At 30.1% G+C, this 21,009-nt stretch overlaps 4 protein-coding genes across 4 annotated transcripts; 3 read left to right on the forward strand and 1 right to left on the reverse strand.

Annotated features, from left to right (window-relative positions):
• Positions 1 to 317: 317 nt before the first annotated feature.
• Positions 318 to 3,772, forward strand: LOC115699715 (BTB/POZ domain and ankyrin repeat-containing protein NPR1). The gene is made up of 5 exons (XM_030627242.2): positions 318 to 568; positions 995 to 1,604; positions 1,945 to 2,743; positions 2,859 to 3,059; positions 3,242 to 3,772. Exons 2-5 carry the CDS (start codon positions 1,047 to 1,049, stop codon positions 3,514 to 3,516), a joined length of 1,833 nt encoding a protein of 610 aa, XP_030483102.1. The 5' UTR covers positions 318 to 568; positions 995 to 1,046; the 3' UTR covers positions 3,517 to 3,772.
• A 1,335-nt stretch (positions 3,773 to 5,107) lies between these two features.
• On the forward strand, positions 5,108 to 6,991 carry LOC115698972 (BTB/POZ domain and ankyrin repeat-containing protein NPR2). The gene is made up of 3 exons (XM_030626186.2): positions 5,108 to 5,451; positions 5,552 to 5,734; positions 6,485 to 6,991. The coding sequence occupies exons 1-3, from the start codon at positions 5,373 to 5,375 to the stop codon at positions 6,733 to 6,735; spliced, it is 513 nt and encodes a 170-aa protein (XP_030482046.2). The 5' UTR covers positions 5,108 to 5,372; the 3' UTR covers positions 6,736 to 6,991.
• A 1,109-nt stretch (positions 6,992 to 8,100) lies between these two features.
• On the forward strand, positions 8,101 to 12,203 carry LOC115698566 (uncharacterized). Its single transcript, XM_030625662.2, has 9 exons — positions 8,101 to 8,434; positions 10,118 to 10,312; positions 10,478 to 10,566; positions 10,675 to 10,813; positions 11,169 to 11,243; positions 11,352 to 11,473; positions 11,575 to 11,650; positions 11,745 to 11,804; positions 11,897 to 12,203. Exons 2-9 carry the CDS (start codon positions 10,199 to 10,201, stop codon positions 12,023 to 12,025), a joined length of 804 nt encoding a protein of 267 aa, XP_030481522.2. The 5' UTR covers positions 8,101 to 8,434; positions 10,118 to 10,198; the 3' UTR covers positions 12,026 to 12,203.
• A 3,712-nt stretch (positions 12,204 to 15,915) lies between these two features.
• LOC115698814 (probable transcription factor KAN2) lies at positions 15,916 to 20,252 on the reverse strand. Its single transcript, XM_030626002.2, has 5 exons — positions 19,939 to 20,252; positions 18,991 to 19,067; positions 17,652 to 17,803; positions 17,006 to 17,117; positions 15,916 to 16,353 (listed from the first exon to the last, which is right to left on the reverse strand). The coding sequence occupies exons 1-5, from the start codon at positions 20,063 to 20,065 to the stop codon at positions 16,102 to 16,104; spliced, it is 720 nt and encodes a 239-aa protein (XP_030481862.2). The 5' UTR covers positions 20,066 to 20,252; the 3' UTR covers positions 15,916 to 16,101.
• Positions 20,253 to 21,009: the final 757 nt, after the last annotated feature.

The raw sequence follows: 21,009 nt of genomic DNA on the forward strand, positions 1-21,009 counted from the left end.
TAAAAAAATATTAAAAACTACTCATTTGAAGTGTAATATTTTTATTATTGCAATTAAATATTAAATTCTATATAATTTAATATAATAATTTTTATAAAGTATAATTAATTAATCATAAACCATTACTTATAAATAACAATATCTAATAACAATACTCTTTTAAAAAATTACCAAGAATGGTAAAAGCCACATGCTTTACTAGTACTTTATTTTTAACCTTGATACAACTTTGGTTGTATTGTATGAATGTATGTAGTAGTACTGTAGTACTAAATACTAATACTATTATAGTCATTTCCCTTTTTGTTTTTTATTAAATTGTAATTGTCAGTCAACCTTTCTCCACCAATTAGATCAAACTCAACCTTCATTCTGAACAACTGTATATGGCTCTTGCTTCTTTTCATAGATTCTCTCACAAAAAATAAAAAAAAAAACAAAAAACAAAAAAAACCCCATTATTCTTCTCTCAAGTTTAATCTATTTTCTTATTTTCTTGGACCGAATCGCCTTCAACCCCTAAACATCTCAAACTCAAAGACTGATTTTTTCTTAAGTCAACTCTGAGGTTTGTCATCATAGTATCTGATCCTCTGTATTGTTGCAGATTTTCGTTTTTTTTTTTTGTTTTTTTCTGGGTCTGAAGCTGTGTTCTTCATATGTAATCTTTGTTCTTCAATCATTTGAATCTTTGTTCTCATATAATGAATCTTCTAGCTTTTCAGCCTCAAAGGGTTTTTAAATCCTTATTCATATTTTATTGAATCATTCCTCAAAACGGCAGATCCTTTGTCTTGCTATAGAAAAATAAAGATTGAATTTTTAGCTTTTTCATGAAGTTTTAACAACTGGGTTTTTCCTGTTGATACCAAAATCTGAACTTGTATTGTTTTTTAGGGAGTTTATTATGTAATATGGTTTAGCTAAGTGGTTTTTTGTTTTTGTTTTTGGGGGTCTTTAATGTATGGAAACTTTCATTGACTCAATCAAATAGGATGATGACTTCATTATTGGGTTGAGTAGAGATATATTCTAATATTGAAGCTATGGAGAACATGAATGAACTAACATCATCCTTGAGCTTTGCCTCTTCTTCCTATATTTCCAATGGTTCAAGTACTTGTCACAATAATGTATTAGTCAATACTGAACCTGTGCAAAGTCTTGAGAATCTGAGTTTGAGCAAACTCAGTAGCAGTCTTGAGAAGCTTTTGATTGATAAAGAATTTGTTGAGTATACTGATGCTGAAATTGTGGTGGAGGGTGTTCCGGTTAGTGTTCATCGATGTATATTGGCTTCTAGGAGTCAGTTTTTTCACGAGCTTTTTAAGAAAAAGAATCCTGATTCAGTCAAGGAAGGAAAATCAAGATATCTCATGTCTGATTTAGTTCCATATGGAAAGGTTGGAGTTGAGGCCTTTGATGTTTTCTTGAACTATTTGTATACTGGAACTGGAAAGCTTAAGGCTTCACCAGAAGAAATTTCAACTTGTGTGGATGAAAACTGTGCTCATGATGCTTGTCCCCCTGCTATAAATTATGCTGTGGAATTAATGTATGCTTCTGCTACTTTCCAAATGAAAGAGCTTGTTTTGCTTGTTCAGGTACTAACTTCATACTTCATACTACTTTTTTACTATAGATTTCTCTAGTTTTGTCTATTCTCTGATTTTCTCTGTTTCCCAATTTTCATTTTCTACTTGTCAAATATTTTAACTTATTTACTGTGGCAAGAGACTCTAATGGAAAGTCCCACCTGTGTATAATACATATAGGGTACCGGTCCTTAAGCTCGCTGCTCAATTTTCTATCTTAAAGTAACTCAATCTAAAAGAGTTAGTGAGAGTTTGGAAGTTCGAATACTCATTATGATGTTCAATCTATACATTTCATATGCCTATAATACATTTCAATCTAATAGAGCTTTTCATGAAATTCATGTAGCGTCGACTTTTGAACTTCGTCGAGAAAGCTTATGTAGAAGATGTAATCCCAATTCTTGTGGCTGCTCACCACTGCCAGCTGAAGCAGCTGCTCTTACATTCCATTGAGAGAGTGGCAAAGTCATCTCTAGATGATGTTGTTTTAGAGAAAGAGCTTCCTCTTGAAGTCTCTAGTGAAATCAAATTATTGCGACGAAAAGCTCAAAAAGAGGGTGGTGATGATGATGATGATGAAGAACAACAAGATACTGCAATGGAGAATGCGGTTCAATTACAAGACAAGAGAGTTGGGAGAATCCTCAAAGCTTTGGACTCTGATGATGTTGAATTAGTTGAGCTTCTTCTTAAGGAATCTGATATTACACTTGATGATGCATATGCTCTCCACTATGCTGTTGCATACTGTGATCCTAAGGTTGTGAAGGAGGTTCTTGGTCTAAATTTGGCTGATGTCAATCTCAGAAATCCCAGAGGACTTACAGTGCTTCATGTGGCTGCAAGGCGCAAGGAACCATCAGTGATTGTAGCGCTTTTGGATCGAGGAGCCTCTCCCAAAGATACTACTCCTGATGATCAAACTGCTGTTACAATCTGCAGAAGGTTAACTAGGCCAAAGGATTATCATGAAAACACATGTAATGGACGTACAAAAAGGGGAGAGGAATCTAACAAAGACCGAATATGCATCGATGTTCTAGAGAGGGAGATGAGACGAAGCTCTATAGCTGCAAACATGTCAATGGAAACTGAGCCTGTTGGTGATGATTTGGTTGCAAGGCTTGTCTACTTTGAAAATAGAGGTGATTTCCTGACATTGGTTATTGGCCTAAAGATCAGCCGATCAGGCCTCAGTAGTTGATATTAATTGTATATGGTAATTAATAACAGAGAATAATGTTTTATTATATGTTGCAGTGGCATTTGCAAGACTGCTGTTCCCAGCTGAAGCCAGGCTAGCCATGGAGATGGCAGATGCTCACTCAACTTCAATGTACACAACAAGCCTTTCAGGATCAGGAGGCTCAAATGGAAACTTAAAGGAAGTTGATTTAAATGAAAGACCTGCTGAAAGGACAAGACGACTCAGAGCAAGATTGCAGGCCCTCATTAAAACAGGTACCACCTAACTAACCTAACATACCTTCTCTTCTTCTCTTTGTTAATATCTTTGTCTTTTATACTTTTGTCATATTCTTGACATTTAATTTCTCACCAAAAACAGGATAAGTTGATGTAAATTTGTTTCAGTGTTCCATAGTTGTGATCATAAATCATAATGTGTTGGTATGTTTTTGCAGTGGAAAAGGGTCGACGATTCTTCCCACACTGCTCGGAAGTTCTTGATAACTTTTTAGACTACGAAATAGACATGCCTGATGTCTATGTTCTAGAAAAAGGCACACCCGAGGAGCAGGCTAAGAAGAAGACGCGCTTCATTGAGCTGAAAGAGGATCTGCAAAAAGCTTTTTCGAAAGACATGGAAAACAGCCGGTCTGGCTTGTCGTCTTCATCCTCTTCTTCCTCTTCTCAGAAGGAGGCTGCAAACAATAGGGTCCGAAAACGGAATAGTTAGTTGATTGTGATTTGATATGATATATTTTTTTTGGTCCTTTAGAAAGAATTCATTAGAGAGTTTGCTCATTTTTTTTTTGGTTGAGTTTTCGTTTCTTCTTCTTGAATAACCTTTTGTTGTTGTAGCTTTTTTCTGTATAATATAAAATATAGCAAGAGATGATAAAGCTTAGGCCTTAGAGTGCCTTGCAAACACATGAGCTGTATATTTGGTCTCATAAAATTGATACAAAGCATTCAAAGTCTTAGCCTGAAAATACACATGAGTTGTTGCTTTATGTGTGAAATGTAATCAGATTTTGCATAAACAAGTCTCTCAAGCAAAAACTCAAACACAACAAGTACAACTTAGTTCAATCTCAACAGTGAAATCCCAAGTCTTACTATTCTTTTCAACAGAACAATTTGATGTATAAATCAAAGTCCAAACAAAATAACAGATTACACAATTTGGACCTGTAAAATTGGTACAAGTAAATTAAGTGATGAATTCAATAAAAGAATTTACACATGGTTAAATAACATGTGTAAGTGTAGTTGTGCTCTATATGGTTTAACAATCAACTGATTTGTTAGGTAAGTTTCTATCTTTGGGTAACCTAAATTTGGAGATTCAACTTTCATTTTCTACATTTAGAAAACATTAGGTTTCTTGGTGTTATTAATATATGTTAAATACAATCTTAAAAAAAAGGGTAAGAAAAACAAGTAAGATGCACATTTCGAATAAATGTATTATGTAAGATTGCAAAGAAGAATTTCACACGAAATACAAATTTGCATCATTTTTTCTAAAAAAAAAAAAACTTCAAATTTTGTCTTCATTAAGTACTGTATTATAATTGTCCCCTTTAAGGAAAAAAAAAGTGTTATAATTATAAAAATTAAAAATACACTGATACACCACAATGAAAGAACATAAAAAAAAGTGAGAATAGAATAGATCTCCCCCTCCATTTAAAAAGAAAATTTAAAAAAAAAAAACAAAAAAAATACAAAAATACAAAAATACGAACTTTTAAATATTTTTACAATTTTTATGATTTTATTTACAGAAAATAAGATCTTTTGTATTTTTTGTTGTAGTAGTTTATTGTTGATTTTTTGTTATTGTTTTTTATGTTAATTTTATGTTACCTTTATATAGTTTTCTTGTTGTTTTAAGGTATCGTAAAAATATAAAAGAAAAAAAATTTAAATATAAAAATATAAAAATATTTATAAAAAATAGTGCATTATGTAATTATAAAAAAAAAATTTCTCCCAATCCGTAATATATTTTTGTTTAAAATAGTATTTACACACATATAATTCACGTACAAATTGACACACATTATTTGGCAAGTAACTTCAACCAAAGATCTTTATTTAAAATAAGTATTACTTATTATGTTTATGTGTAAATTATATCATTATTCTATTTAATAAAATAATTAATCCTTTGATAACATTTGTCACAAAATAATTAATTTATGTTTTATTTAATCAAACAAGATAATTAATCAGTCCAAACAATTTTGATAAGGAAAATAAACAAAAGTAAAATAGCAAATGATATGAAGCATATTAATATCTCAAATATAAAATTGAGACTTGACTTGAGAGTGGGAATATTATTATAGAGATTTAGGAGGGTTTATTAGTGAAATTGATAGTATTATTATTAATATATTAATTAATGTGTTTTCAACGCTCAATTTCTCCATCCACTCCACACCCACCTTTCCTGCGTTTTTTGTATCACCTTCGATTTTGATTGATTCCATTATTCTTCACTTCTCTCTCTCTCTCCTCTGTTTCAGGTCAAACCCAACAAAAAAAATCTGATTTTGAGAAGAAGAAGAAGGAGAAACAAACATGTCAATGGCAACAGAGCCTGTAATAGCAATAGATGGTGATGATTTGGTTGCAAGACTCCTCTACTTTGAAAACAGAGGTGTTTATTTTCTTCTTTGTTGGGTTTGTGGATTTAGGCTTGTTAATAATACAGATGAATAGAAAAAGATTATACTTTTTGTTTTCATATGTTTTTGTAGTGGCATTTGCAAGGCTGCTTCTTCCAGTTGAAGCCAAAGAAGCAATGGAGATTATAGATATGGAAGATTCTGATTCAGGATCTAAAGGGTCAAGTGGGGATTTAAAGGGTGCTGATTTGAATGAAACACCTGTTGAAAGAACCCAAAGACTCCAATCAAGGTTGCACCTCCTCATTACAGCAGGTACTTACTTATCCCAATTAATCCCAAATCTTATGTAGTGGAAAGTTAGATACATATAAAATTTGTATATTGATTGGAACTGAACTGAACTGAAAGTAAGTTTAATCTGTCAATCAAGAGTAGTGTTGAATCAATTTTTTCTGGTTTTAACCAATTTAGGGGCTGTGCAAAAATTTTAAATTGGACTTTTCATAAAAAAAAAAAACAAAAGTAATTATAATTGTAAACATTTATACATAAAATTTTGGGAATGAGCTGATGAATTTTGATTTGTTTTGGCAATGAGAATTTTATTATTCAATTTTTTTGTAATAGTTTGGGTATTTTATAGTTATTTAAATAATTTACAATATAAAAAATAATATTTAAATAGGTATAAAATAAATAAATTTTTTGAACTTTTTTAGGGGATGCTTTATATAACTTACGCATAACATTTTTATACAAAATAAATTAAATAATTTTATTTTTGAAAAATAAATTGGGGTTTTATTTTAAAAAATAATGTTTACATCAAAATGGAAACCTTGACTAGTGTAGGCCCGTTCAGTTGCCTTATGTTATTTGCTGAATTGGGTAATGAGTACGACAAAGAACAATGATCTAGTTAAGTTATTATGTCCCTCAATTATTTGTCTAATTGTGTCATAGAACAAATATATTAATTATGAGTTGTTAATAATAGTGATGAAACAAACCATTGGGGAAACCAAAGATACAAATGTTAAAAAAGTTTGTATGTTTTGGCAGTGGAAAAGGGCCGACTACACTTCCCTCATTGCTCAGAAGTTCTTAATAACTTTTTAGACTACGAAATAGAGAAGCATGAACATGATGATGCCTTTTTTCCTGATAAGGGCACCCCAGAAGAGCAAGCAAAGAAGAAGATGCTGTTCTTGGATCTCAAACAGGATCTTCACAAAGCATTTTGTAAGGACATTGCACAAAACAACCACCCTCCTCCTCCTCCTCCTGCTTCGTCATCATCTTTTTCATCCTAATTATCCAAACAAGGTCTGGAAAATATTAATGGTCTGCTTCATTGTAAATTTAGTTTTCTCTCTTAGACAAAGACATTATTATATATAGTTTGATCATTTTTTTTTCTTCAAGAGATTCCCTTAACACCTTATGTTGTGTTTTGTTATGTATTCTTTAAAGGAATATTGTTATTACGTATTAATTGTACTTAATAGTACTACTACGAGAATGATTAACGATATTTTATAAAAATTATCATCCAGTATTTTTTTTTTAGTGTTTTTAATCTGAAATAAATGATGAGCTTCCAATGCTTTGGAATGAAACACATATGAGCTCTTTTTAATTTAATGATAATATTCAAAGTTATATTTGGAAAAAAATTACATAAGCCATGATGTGGCTAGTGGTACAGGTGCTAGTGATTTTTCCATATATTTTAAGAATTAGTGAGTCAATTATTCTACTCACTATAAATATTTATTGCCTGGTTTATCAACTCGAAAAGAAAAAGAAAAGAAAACTTTTCTATATGATTACTTCAAAAAAGAAAAAGATTTACATTTATGATCCAAATTGCAAAGGCTCTTGCACTTCGGCAGGCCTCCCGAAAATACTACTACCTCCATGCAATTCACAAGGAGAGGCCCATATGAAAACTAGACCATCAAACAATATTAGTAGAAACTGAAAGAGCATATTTAGCTTAAACATATACAACCACATATAAATATCGACTCTAAAAAACTCATGTGAAGTAAATAATATATCATTAAGAATAAAACCTAAATAAGAATCCAGCATAGTAAATTTGTTGAGTTTGAGAACCACACTCTAATCTGTCAAGAGCCTTTGCAATTTCTGGGTCGCAAAAAATGTATCGCGAAAATGCAGTGTGGTGTGGTACGGTTTGAACGATTTACAGTATCATCATTATCAAAAATTATATTGAAAACTTAAAAATCAATCTAAAAAAGTTTTAACGATAATTTTTTTTTATTACAATCTTAACATCATAACATATATATTAATCATTAAATATTATATTAGATTGTCTACCTAATATACACATATATAATATATATATTTGTTATTATATGGAAAAAGAATAAAATTATATTGAAAAAATTAATAATTTTGTAATATATAGTGCGGTGCGATTTGAATAATTGTTAAGTTTAAAACTACAAATCGTATTGCAAGATTTGATAAAAAAAATACAAACTACAACCGTACTTTTTGAAATTATATATATTTTTTTTTTATGCGGTGTAGTGCGGTAGTAACCGTGTGTGTGTGTGATGTGGAAGGTTTGATAAACACCCTCTTAGTGAGCATATATATATTCCATATGGATGTGTAAAAGACAAGAAAAACTAAAAGGCAAAACAAAATTAAGGTAGTTGGAGTTGGGGAGGGATTGGGTTGGGTTGGGACCCAAACCCAATAATAATCAAACAAAAATAAACACATGAAATGATGCTTATCTTTGGGTCTGGAAGTTTCGTTGATTAAGTTTTCAATTTCATAGTATACTATATAGTTTGTGCTCTGTTCCGTCCAAAATAGTAACCCTTTACTTATAACAACACTTTATTTATTTAATTAATTATTGTCATTATTATTATTTTTATTATTATAAAAGGGTAGCTTATCAATTCTCTCATCTACCCTCGTCCCTCGTTCTTGGATTTCATGTGAGGTCACCCTCTGTTTCAGGTATTGAACTCAAAGCCAGCTCCTTTTTCTCCTCTAAAACTGTTTTGCTTCATCAAGATGCCTTTTTTTTTAGATGGTTTTGTCTTTGTGATTGAGTTTTTACTTATTTATTATTATGGTTATGATTTTTGTCATTTTTCTGGGAGACCCGACCAGGGACACAATCATAATTAAGGTTTGTAGATAACCCATTTACAAAGCTTTAAACTTGGTGTTCCCTTTTAATTATTATGGACATTATTCCTGTTTTGACTGTTTTTTATTTCTTGGCCGTTTTGGTGTCATGAATCGTTGTTGTTGTTGTTGTATGTTTAAAGTTTAGGAAAATCATTTACTTGTTGTATGTGCTGAGTGAGGGGATTGTGTGCAGAAAATCATTTTCTTGTGCTTGCATAAGGGGTTTTGTTATAGAAGGAGATTTGAGTTACACACATGAAATTAGTTTTGGAGCTTCTTGTTTAATAAGCTGTGATTGTGAAGCTTCTATGTCGGTTTGCTAAGGGTCTAAAAACTTGTGAGGAGGGTAATGAGAATGTGGAACTTTCAATGGAATGAGAAACTTTATCAGTTGATTAGCATTTTTTTTTATCCTTCATTGGTTCAATCCTGGGGACTTACAACCTGAGTAACTGTGTTTGAACTTGGTATTCAAAATATGCACTAAAACATTATAGATAGTGACGTGATCTCTTTTTTTTTTTTTTTCAACCAATCATATTTATTGAAAAGCAATATCACATCATTTAGGATACCAATCTTGTATTTTTAAGCTTTTACATATCTATTGCCTTGCAAGACTTATGGGATTGGTGTCAACTTAAGCTTTGAGGATTAGTGAATGCATGTTGTATATGTGTTTATTATAATTTTATGAAACTGCTGTTGGACAAGATAATAACTTGAATGGTTTTCATGCTGTTCTTATGCATTATTAACCTTTATTTTCTTTTATGTGATATGATGAAGAATCATTCAGTGGGATGTATGAATCTACTCTTTGATTACTTTTGGTTTGCATATAAATTGTGGACAGTTATGTACATCAAATTTAGCTTTACTGTAATCCTGATTTGTACTGGAAGTGTTCCTTATTTAAAAGACAGTCATCTAATACCCCTTTCATATGTCCTTTTCTTGATAATACTGCTTGGAATTGGAAAGCCCCCCTATGAAAATGATAGTTAGTTCCTATAGGTAACTCATACAAGGCCTAGTTGCTCTTTCCTCAAACTTGAATCTTGGCCTAACCTCAAGGGGCCTAATTTACAGTGCTTAAGGAGAAGGGCTGTGGGTGAGCAGGATGTTACCCCTGTGACTCCTCTGCCACCGGCTATGCTACAACAGACGTCCCTTGCTCTAGTTGATTTTACTCATGCCACTAATGCATAGACTTTGGCTGATTCTAGCTTTTTGTGATTCGATTACTCTTATATTCCATTTGTCTTGGTTAGGGAAATTTGATAATCTAAAAGTGCTACCACACATAAATAAGGGTAACAACTAAGTACTATGAATACATTTAACACATTCTAGTCTACAAGTTAAGCTATTCAATAATTTTGTGTTCCCAAAATTTAAAATTCTATCTTGTGTTTGTAGAAGTTTCTGTCAATTTTTAGCTAATTGCAACTGCTGTTTAATTTATCCTTTCATTGTATGTATTATTGGAAATGGTGAAAAAAGGAGTTTGACACTAGTCTGCAAAGAAGGAAAACCTTCTGGTGTGTCTGTGTCCATTGAGTTCTTGTTTCTGAGCAAGCGACCATGGTAATCCAATCTTACCAAGACCAGGCTGAACAACTACTGAAGGAGTATGCACTTGCTGAACCTGCTATGCCATATATTCCAATAATTGGTGGCATTTTTGCATGCAAAATGGTATGCTCTAAGCTTTTCTCTCGCTTGTTCGTTGTTAAATAAAACACACAATAGATGGCTCATGTTAATGTATAATGTATGCTGAGGACATTTTGTAAGAATAATGTTCTCCTTTCACCCTTGTTTTTGTCTCCATTTTCCATCTAAATTTCTTTCTTTTTGCAGGTATATGACCTTACTCAGTTTGTCAGCTCTACACACTTCAAGTGTTTTTCAAGCCTTTCAAAACTCCAACGTACTGAGTGGAATAACAGGTGATTTCTAATTACCATTTTACTGGTTTAAGGCCTATGTATGTATCTTCTTCTTTATAATTATTTTTTTTTAAAGATGGTTTATAATTTTTGTCACTATTGCAACAGGGCCATGTCCACTGTTCATGCCATCTTTATCACAGTTATGTCATTATATTTAGTATTCTGGTCAGATCTCTATTCTGATGATCAACTTGCTGGCCCTGTTACTTTCAAAAGCTCTCCATTATCCACATTTGTATTGGGGGTAAGGATTTTCAATGTCATCTTAGCTTTCGGATTAAAATGTTGTAAATGGTATCAAGTGCCTATGACTGTTCTTATTAGCAATGTATTTTTTTTAATCCATGTAGCAAACTTGAATCCTAATTTCTGCTGAGTGAGGAACAAATAGACTGTGTAAAGAGAATTGAAGCTTATAGAGCATCTCACTTCATGTATATCTACTTCTTTTTTCCTTATTCTCTAACTTTAAAGCTACTTTCAACTTAAGATTGATTACTAAGTAGTAAGTTCTACACATGTTAGTGTATGCTGTGTTTATTTGGTTAAGAAATATATATATATATATATATCCATTTCACACTGCTGTAATTTGACAGGTTTCGGTTGGTTACTTTCTCACCGACATTGCGATGATCTTCTGGTTTTATCCTGATCTAGGTGGTTTAGAGTATGTAAGTGTACTCCCTTTTGGACATAATTAACTGAGCCAAGTGCCAACACAACCAATATGGAGTTCAGTTAATATCCATTGATTGTTTTTCGTTTCTCTAACATATCAGGTGGTTCATCATCTTCTGTCTATTGTATCACTGGCCTATGCCATGTTGACTGGAGAGGCTCAGCTTTATACATATATGGTTCTTATATCCGAAACAACCACTCCTGGGATCAACTTGAGATGGTAAAATCTCTGTAGTAATAGTACTAATTATGGTAATAGTAATGGTTCTTTCTTGCTTGTAATTTTTCTCATTGTGTACATGAATAATGCTACTTTTGAAGGTATCTTGACATAGCTGGTATGAAGAGGTCTAGAGCATATATCATAAATGGGGTTGGGATATTCTTTTCTTGGCTGGTATGTCAAAATCTGTATTATGAAGTATTTGTATTCATTCATGAAAGGAAACTTCTATTCTTCACTCACACCTGTGCTAATTGATATAATGCAGGTTGCTAGAATAATCTTATTCATGTACCTCTTTTATCACATCTACTTTCACTATGACCAGGTAAATGATGACAATATCAACTGATGAGAGTACTGAAAATCATTGAAACCATTTTAAACATTTGATTTGATTAATGTTTTCTCACACAACAGGTTAGACAGATTCAGACATTGGGAGTGTTTTTAGTAACAGTGGTGCCTTTGGTGTTAGGTGTGATGAATTTGATGTGGTTTGCTAAGATTTTTAATGGATTGAAGAAGACATTAGCAAAAAGGCAGTGAGTCATATGGATATATACATACATAGATCATATATATATATATACATATACGAGTAGTGAGTGTATAAAATTTATGTATAAAATGTAGCCACTGAAGGGTATCTTTTAGCAGTGTCATAACTATGTGTCTATATATTATATTCACCTTCTTTTTTTCTTTATAAATAACTTGTTGATAATATTGTCAGAGCCAATTTGTCTTTGACTATATACTACATGGGAGTGTGATATAGTTGATGATAATAGGTATTATGATGTGTCACAAGAAAAAGTACTGTTTTGATTGGTGAGTTGGAGACCAAATACCTCCTAATTTGTAAAAGAAAAAAAAAACCAGATGGGGCATGTTTCTTTTCTTTTCCTTTTTTATGGGTAGCTTGTGACATAGTATTTATTAAGAAAATAAAACATTAGGATTTTTTCGATTGTAAATTGTTGAGGGTTCTCTACCTGAACATTATTATTTTGAAACGAAGGAATATTTCCATTAAAAGGCACAAAGCCAGCAATTCAAAAGATCAATACAAAATTCAAAATTACTAAGGGAGAGATATGGGCACTAAACTTTAGCAGTATTTAAAGAAAGTGCAATACGAGCAAGAGAATAGGCCAATCCATTTAATAATCACTTACAATAATAGAAGAAAATATTAGAGAGAATAAGAAATTTTTAATATCCTTACTAATAGCGTTAAATTTAGTGGAATGATTTTTTTTTACTCAAAATAACTTGTACCAAATAAAATTAATTAGAGAATACCGACAGACTTGTATACCCGAGACGAGGACAAAAAATCACCCCTTGCAACAAAGCTACCGCTTTTGCCACACGAGGTTCATAGGCTGCCATCACTGACACTATAAGTAGAAAACTTCACTTGCTTGACTCATCACCACAACCCCAAGACCAATTTTTCCAGTCATTGGTATTAAAACCATCATCAACAAATAAGTTTACATCTCCCAACACTAACTCATCAAGTCGGGTATCATTAGATAGGCCAATCGGCCTTGAACCATTTGACATTACTATCCGATAAGAAGAACCCTAAGCATCTTGATCGTGCCAAAGGAAACTTAAAGACCATTGGCTCATCATATCATTCGAGAGTAATTTATGATCATGAACAAATGTAATCCGTATATGCCAAATTCCCCAACAGAGAATAATAAATTCTTCCATCTCATGTGTTGAAAGAATATCCAAATAACTAACTAATAACTCATAAAAATTGGAGGCCGACTTAAGAGCATCAAAACCTTTCAATACCCACCTTTGTCTAATTCCTCTGAGAGAAGGATATAACCATAGTGCATGCAAAGTAGTTTCATTATTTTGAAAGCATATCGAACATACTTTGGCAACATTCAGACCATGGGGTTGTAAATTGGCATAATAAGGCAAGAAAATAAGGCTTGCTTTTCAAATAAATTTTATACTTTGGGCGGCACTAAAATAGACCACATGAACTTTCACCAACGAGGTTGACCTGAGGAAGCCGACACTTAACCCCCACCCTAATCTGGCGACAGAGCTCCAATACACTCTTAGCTATGTACGTAAAATGCCAAATCAATCTGTCTTCCACTTAAACAACAAACACGAGAATTGATAAGATAACTCTGGCTTCGACTTCATCAAAGAGCTCTTTAATCAACGAAACGTTTCAAAGCCCATTCTCTAGTTTCAGATCACTAACATATTGAAGCTCCGAACCACCCCTTAATGAGCAAGTCCGACCCACATGGTCTTTAGGGATCCAAGCATCTTCCTTAATTCGAACCATTTATCCCTTCCCAAATCAACCATCGAACTCCTCTCTTCCATAAGTCACGGTCCCAAAGAATACTTTTTCATAAAAACAAGGCCCACTTAGTTTCAACCACCTCTATCAAGGAGCTATTCACATAATAGAATCTTTTCATTACATTGGCAGCCAAGAATTATGATAGTTATATAGATGAGATCCATGCTTAGCGAACAAAGATTGATTAAACAAAAGCATATCTCAAAAATCCATTCCACCATCCGCCTTATGCCATCACAACCTAGATGACGTAAAAGGATATCCACTCAGCTCAAAATCAAACAAACTACAATCATTTAACATTTCTCGGAAACCTTCCAACACCAGTTAGGATACACCCTCCCTCCTCTCTTCTCATCACTATTCTCTACATTACTTTGATTGCCAATATTACACCACGAAAGAAAAGAATGATTCTTCAGAGTACGAACCCAAGTATCTCGTTTAAACCCCACTTTCGACTATCCATATAAAATGTTAACCTCTAAGTCGCCCATTATTTTCCCCCAAAACCGCTAGAGCTAAGCGGAGCCACCTAGCTCCTATCATATTTGAAGATTTTTGTGACGTAGCACGAATAAAATTACCATATGGCTGAACCAACAAATGGTCTCTGGGGTAATATACATGACTCGATGACACTTCTTCTCCGCATGACTCATGCATGATACCGCAAATAAAACAAAAGGTAAAAACCTTCTCATATTTGAAGTTCTCTCCCAAAAAGTTTCACCATTTCCCTTCTTCAATCTCATGTGCTTCAAATGTCTTTTAATTATATCTCTATTAAGTTGTAATAAATTTTTACTTGTTCCTTTACGTGAGAATTTATAGAAATATATCTTATATAATTATATGTTATTTCTTAATTGTGATAATATGTATTATTGTATATTCCTCTCCTTATTATTTTACAAATACACAAAAACAATAAAAAAAATTACAAAATTACGGTTTTACGGAATTTTAAATATTTTTACGATTTTTTTATTTTATTTACAGAAAATACGATCTTTTTATGTTGTACTCTTGTTGATTTATTGTTTATTTTTTGTTATCTGTATGTTATTTTTTGTTATTATTTTGATGTTATTTAGATGTACATTTTCATGTTACTTTTATATAATTTTCTTTTTGTTTTCGTATAATTTTTATGAAAAACTGTAAAAATGTAAAAAAAAAAATTATTTAAACGTAAAAAGATAACATTTTCACAAAAAATAGTGCCTTATGTAATTATTAATTCTTTTTATTTAAGCAAAGAATTAAATCTAAGGGAAGAAAAAAGAGAGCTAAAGAGAGTTGTGGTCAAGTAATATGTTTTAATTATACTTTAGTTCTAATATTCAATTTCTACATCGAGTACCGGTTTGAATATTAATCAAATTAATGTATATACCAGGCCAGATTAAATTAATTTTCTTATTCCAATCAAGAAAAAAATGAAATTATTAAAATATCGAACTCATCATATAAATAAGGCTAAACTATGATTTTAGTCCTGAACTTTGACATGTATTAATAAATTGTGTCTCCAAATTTTTTCAAGTCGTTAAAAATTTCTCCCGAACTATTAATATTGTTGGATTTAAGAACTTCTATTCAATTCCGTTCAATTTTACTAATGTGTTGATTGTTTATGTATCAAATAGTACCCCCAAACTTTGACATATACATCATGGTGCTCTTTGAATTTTTATCCACGTCAGGCGGTATCCGTTAGTAAAATTTGACAAAAATTCTTAAATCAAATAATCTCAAAATTTAATTTGGGAGAAAGTTTTAACAATCTAAAAAATTCGAGGATACAATTTAATACATGTCAAAATTTAGAAGCAAAAATCATAAATTAGTTCATTAGTAAGAAAATACAATGCATAGTTTCAATTACAAACAAAAAAAAAATTGCACATGGGAATATATGTATCTAGGGCCTCTTGATGCCCATGATGATCAAATTAACGAAATTGAAGATATGATCATACCATTTATTTTAAACATTTAACTGAATGAAGGAAAAAAAAAAAAAAACTTGTGCAGTAGTACTAATATGTATTAACTTTGCAATAGTACTTTATAGAGATCTATTAATATGATCAATATATTAGATCATCTTTTTATGAATTATAATATGGCTAATACATATATGTCTACAATAGATGATCACTAATATAATTAAATATTTAGTGATAATAATACTCTAATTAAGCTTACATATATATGAATGAAGGTATACATAGCTTAATTAACTAATCAATTAGATAGCTAGCTATATGGTTAGGTCCAAGTTTATGTGATTGTGATCATATTCATAAGTTGTGGAATTATTATTAGAATGGGAAGTAGTAGGAGGAGGAGGAGTTTCTTGTGAAGTAGTACTTGTAGTTGTAGTAGTGGATGATGATATCAATGAGAGCTCACAAAGCTCATTACAGACTTCCTTTTCCTTTTTCTTACGCCTATTATTAATATCACTGCTGCTGTTAATATATAGTGTTGTAAGAATACTGTTTGTTGTATCCTGCAAAAGAAAAATAAATCATATATAGGAGTAAAAAAAAAATCCTATACTTTTTAGATGTATAACTAATTATAATTTAGAAGTTTCTTATTATAATTGGCCCAAAATATAGGACTTAATTTTTTTTAAGCTAATAAGGATTTTTGGCCTAAACTTTGACATGTACTAAATCATGTTTCCTGAACTTTTTAAGGCCGTTAAATTTTTTTTGTGAATTAATGAGATTGTTGGATTTAAGGATTTTTGTCTAATTTCAGTAAGAAAAAATCTAACATAAATCAAAGTTTAGGGACATGATTTGGTACATGTTAAAGTTCTAGGAATATAATTTTGTAGATATTAAAGTTTGGAAAGCATAATTTAGTACATGGACAATAATACAATTAGTACATATAATTGAATTAAATTGGACAAAAATCTTTAAATTCAATCATCTTAATAATTCTAATGGAATTTTTAATAGCCAGAAAAATTCAAGAGCATAATTTATAATATTCGTCAAAATTCAAAGTACAGAAATCCTAATTAGTCATTTTTGGTAATGAATTAAAGATTATTATACTGAAATTCTACAGTATATAATATAATAAACATATATATAAATCTATGTACTGGACATTTCACGTGAAAATTAAAACTACATGTTATATACCTGATGATGAATAGCCTCATTCTGGGTGGATTGACATTCTATTTCCCCATTATTATTATTATGATCAAAATCCCTCCAATCATTTCTCAACTCATTATTATTTCCTAATGACCTGCATTATTAATTCATAAATACAAATAAATAAATAATTTAGAGATAGAGTAAATGATGTATGATGGGATCACCCTTCCATTCAAAAAGAAAAAAGGAAAAAAAAAAGTTAATCTTTTTAGTAATCAATGAATTAGTAATTAATAGTATTTTTTTACCCTTTTATAGCATTGCTATTAAACACCAATGGTGTCTAGCACCTTCTCGATATGTCGCGTTGCGATTGACTAGCGATATTCCTTAAAAACTGTTATATTAAATTATATGGGACCTGATACTTATTTGAACCAATAGCGATATTAACACATAGAAGAGTACTAAGCACGAGTGGTGCGGTTTAACATTTCTCTTAAATTAGCCGTCTACCATAATAATAATACATTAATTAATATCCTAACTAAATATAAATCTAGTACAATTTTAAATTATAGGAAAATATATATAAGCCCACATATGGGGAATCAGACAAAAATAATCGTCGATCTAAAAACATTCACAGAATATAATGATTGCTTATAATTATAAATATAGGTACCTTTGAGGAGAGAAAAGGGATGAGAAGACAGATCTGTTGGTATGTTTAAGATTATGTATTTCATGGAAATCGTGCTTATTCCTGGATAATGATAATTGGCTTGTACGTACAAACATATTCATCTCATCATCATTCTTTACGTTCCTGTACATCTGTCCATGTCCATATATACATAATTAATCAAACAAAATTTTCTTTATTAATTAGTAATATAAAAATTAATCATTGAATTTGATACAAAAACCTCTATCTATTAATTGTACTATATATATACAAGGGAGACAATATATATATAGGTGCTGTTATATATACATTTACCGAGAAAAGAATAAACAAATTATAGTCGTGAAAAAAAAAAATAATCAATCAAAATGAAAAAGGTATATTATATACTTTGATTCATTTAATGAGTCATTAAATTATTACCAAATAGATTTTCATATTTTATATATTTTTTATAAACTCTTGATTAATAACCTTATGTAATGCAACTGTTTATTAGGTTTAGCCCATATGATATAGGACCAGTTTATATATATACTTATATATAAGATAATTAGGCCACAATATAACAAGAAACCCAACTTAAATTATATTTAATTAATGAAAAAAAAAACTATATAGCTATGCCTAATCATATATAATCAATATATATATAGGCTTTGCGGCTTAAAGAATTTTAAGGAATATTTTCACGTACAACTTTGTTTCTTTACCTTTATGAATATATATTACATTTTAAAGAATTTTTACTTTATCTTTTCTTACATGTACATACAACCAGAAAACATATATATATATATATATGTACACATAATGCAATCCTATCTAATTATCGATAATTAATTAGTTATTTTGAAAATTAGGAGCTAGGGCATGGCGCCTGCCAATTTATAAATTAATAAGTATTTAACTTTTACTATGCATAACCATTTTCTTAACCTCAATCATTGAGACCTCTGAAATCATGTATATGCATGCATGCGCCAACTATTATATATATAAATAATTAATAAAGGAATTGAAAGGAAGGGACATAATTACATTATATTTACAAGTCCATTAGGAATTATTGCATGTGTTGTTAAATTAGTAAAAGTTATATTAGGTTTTATACCCTAAATAAGAGGGGATTAATTAAATTTATATATATATATACATTTGAATTACTTGAACCCCTGTTTTTCTTTTGTTTAATTTCACCTAATTCACAGACTATACATCATTAAATATATAGTGTATAATTTATCATATAAATGTATGAATATATATGATATATACTTGCATTTTAGATGATTTATTGTTCAATAACAATAACAATAATAGATTATATATATACCTGGAGATGGCTTTTGACATGAGAAATTTTCAGTCCCTTGACACTCATTGTCTGCAAAATTCGCTTGGGAGTTGCCTCTGAAAATTAGTTAATTATTTTTAAAAAATTAATAATACAGCTTTCATATTTATATATATATATATGAGATCAGCTCATGACCATTATAGTCCTACAACTTTGATCACGTTTATAATGACTAATTAATTTAAAATCGTTCGATCGATTATATGATGAATGATTAAGAAGTAATAATTCTTAATAGTTAATTAGAATGAAAATTATATATATAATATATGAATTACGAGACTAGCTAGCTATATAGTCTAATTTTGTGAAACAGTTTCAGTTATTAATTAAGACCTAATAATTTTACTCTGTACCCAATAATATATATACATAACTGAGGAAGATTAGGTATCTCCACTAACTAATTAATTAATAATAGTTATTATTTTAAGTAACAATTATTCTATGAAATATTTTCCATATTGATGGCATACATATACATATCTATATATATATATATATATTAATATATATATATATATATGAATATCTATTAATCATCAAGAGGACACAAAATTATAGTATTACAGAGATTTAAACTGTACTATATTTGTTTACCAATTTAAATTACTAAGTCTAAACTATATATATATACTATAGTTAATTTCAGTCAGAAAAGATTTCTTCATCTATTACAGTTGTCTACCAAGATGTCCTATACATATATATATACACACACTCATTAATTTAAATTAATCAACAAATAATAAAACCATAAGCTTAATTGATTAATTATATATATATATATATCCATCTAGCTAGGGTTTACTATAATTTCTTTCTTTATTCTTTTTCTAAAATTAATAACTAAAATTAAAGAAGATCAAGAAGAAGACATGTTATATTGATGAGACTATATATATATTATTAAAATTAGCTTACTGTGTTTTCCGCCGAGAATTCGAACAGAATCGACAAAGAGCTCGTGAAGTTGGGGTGTCCATCGAAGCCGTGGAAATTCAGATTTGTTGTATTTTCTCACTCCCATTTTCTTTCCCTTTTCACCCATTTAATTTATTTTTCACTGTATATATCACTTTTTATACATATATGTATAAAAATCAATCATTCAAATTAATATATATATATATATGTGTGTGATATGATACAAGAGCTCTGATGATCAATATGAATATATAAATATACTTAAAACCAAACAAAAGCATATGTAGATATATATTGCTGAGTCTGAAGCCATAGACTTTTGACTGTGAATAATAATAATAATAATAATATATAAGGCCTAGCTAGGAAGGTTCTCTAATTACTTCTATTTTATTTTATTATTAATTATTATATACATATAATTAATAAACTAATTGTCTTCTTTCGCCACGTGTGTATTTTATATATAATATTATAAGTAAAAGAAACCATTCGATTTGTATATATAAAGAAAAAAATATCGAATTAATAGGAATATTCTTTGTTAATTTAGACATTTGGCTACAATTAGTGTAATTACGTAGAATTTTCAGAAATATATATGACTTAATTAACTCTAATAATATAAAGTGAGTGAAAAAAAAATTAATTATAAAAATTAACTTTTTTCTTAGATGTTATTATATGAAAAAGAAAAAAGTTTTAGACTTTAATATTTTGATATAAGAGAGACTTTCGAGCCATCATCATTCAAATTATTATTTTCTTTCTTTTTTGGTAGAATTCAAATTCTTATCTTGCAGCCGCATTTTTTTTTAACCAATGAATTTCAACATTAATTATTATGTATAAAAGAGAATTTAATATATATAAATTGAAAAAGAATTTATATAGTGTATTCACATATAGCTAGCTACTAGCTAGATTGGTTCATGGGATTTTCCAATTCTTATTTCTTAATTTCAACTAAAATTATACCAAATTTTGTGGTCATAAATTTTGACTTTTGATCCAGCTAATTAATTATATAGGTGTAGAGATCAATTCTTTCAAAAATTAGTAATGAAT

Source organism: Cannabis sativa, chromosome 8, assembly GCF_029168945.1.
Source record: "Cannabis sativa cultivar Pink pepper isolate KNU-18-1 chromosome 8, ASM2916894v1, whole genome shotgun sequence".
NCBI lineage: Eukaryota > Viridiplantae > Streptophyta > Magnoliopsida > Rosales > Cannabaceae > Cannabis > Cannabis sativa.

What these genes read in the sequence shown, in the direction of transcription:
- LOC115699715 (XM_030627242.2), top strand. Translation starts at nt 1,047, where the DNA reads ATGGAGAACATGAATGAACTAACATCATCCTTGAGCTTTGCCTCTTCT. An exon ending in TGTCTACTTTGAAAATAGAG is followed by an intron (nt 2,744 to 2,858) that starts GTGATTTCCTGA and finishes TATATGTTGCAG; the next exon opens with TGGCATTTGCAAGACTGCTG. An exon ending in GCAGGCCCTCATTAAAACAG is followed by an intron (nt 3,060 to 3,241) that starts GTACCACCTAAC and finishes ATGTTTTTGCAG; the next exon opens with TGGAAAAGGGTCGACGATTC.
- LOC115698972 (XM_030626186.2), top strand. Translation starts at nt 5,373, where the DNA reads ATGTCAATGGCAACAGAGCCTGTAATAGCAATAGATGGTGATGATTTG. An exon ending in CCTCTACTTTGAAAACAGAG is followed by an intron (nt 5,452 to 5,551) that starts GTGTTTATTTTC and finishes ATGTTTTTGTAG; the next exon opens with TGGCATTTGCAAGGCTGCTT. An exon ending in GCACCTCCTCATTACAGCAG is followed by an intron (nt 5,735 to 6,484) that starts GTACTTACTTAT and finishes ATGTTTTGGCAG; the next exon opens with TGGAAAAGGGCCGACTACAC.
- LOC115698566 (XM_030625662.2), top strand. Translation starts at nt 10,199, where the DNA reads ATGGTAATCCAATCTTACCAAGACCAGGCTGAACAACTACTGAAGGAG. An exon ending in TATCCACATTTGTATTGGGG is followed by an intron (nt 10,814 to 11,168) that starts GTAAGGATTTTC and finishes GTAATTTGACAG; the next exon opens with GTTTCGGTTGGTTACTTTCT. An exon ending in CCTGGGATCAACTTGAGATG is followed by an intron (nt 11,474 to 11,574) that starts GTAAAATCTCTG and finishes CTACTTTTGAAG; the next exon opens with GTATCTTGACATAGCTGGTA.
- LOC115698814 (XM_030626002.2), bottom strand. Translation starts at nt 20,065, where the DNA reads ATGGGTGAAAAGGGAAAGAAAATGGGAGTGAGAAAATACAACAAATCT. An exon ending in AATTCTCGGCGGAAAACACA is followed by an intron (nt 19,068 to 19,938) that starts GTAAGCTAATTT and finishes ACTAATTTTCAG; the next exon opens with AGGCAACTCCCAAGCGAATT. An exon ending in TCCCTTTTCTCTCCTCAAAG is followed by an intron (nt 17,118 to 17,651) that starts GTACCTATATTT and finishes TTAATAATGCAG; the next exon opens with GTCATTAGGAAATAATAATG.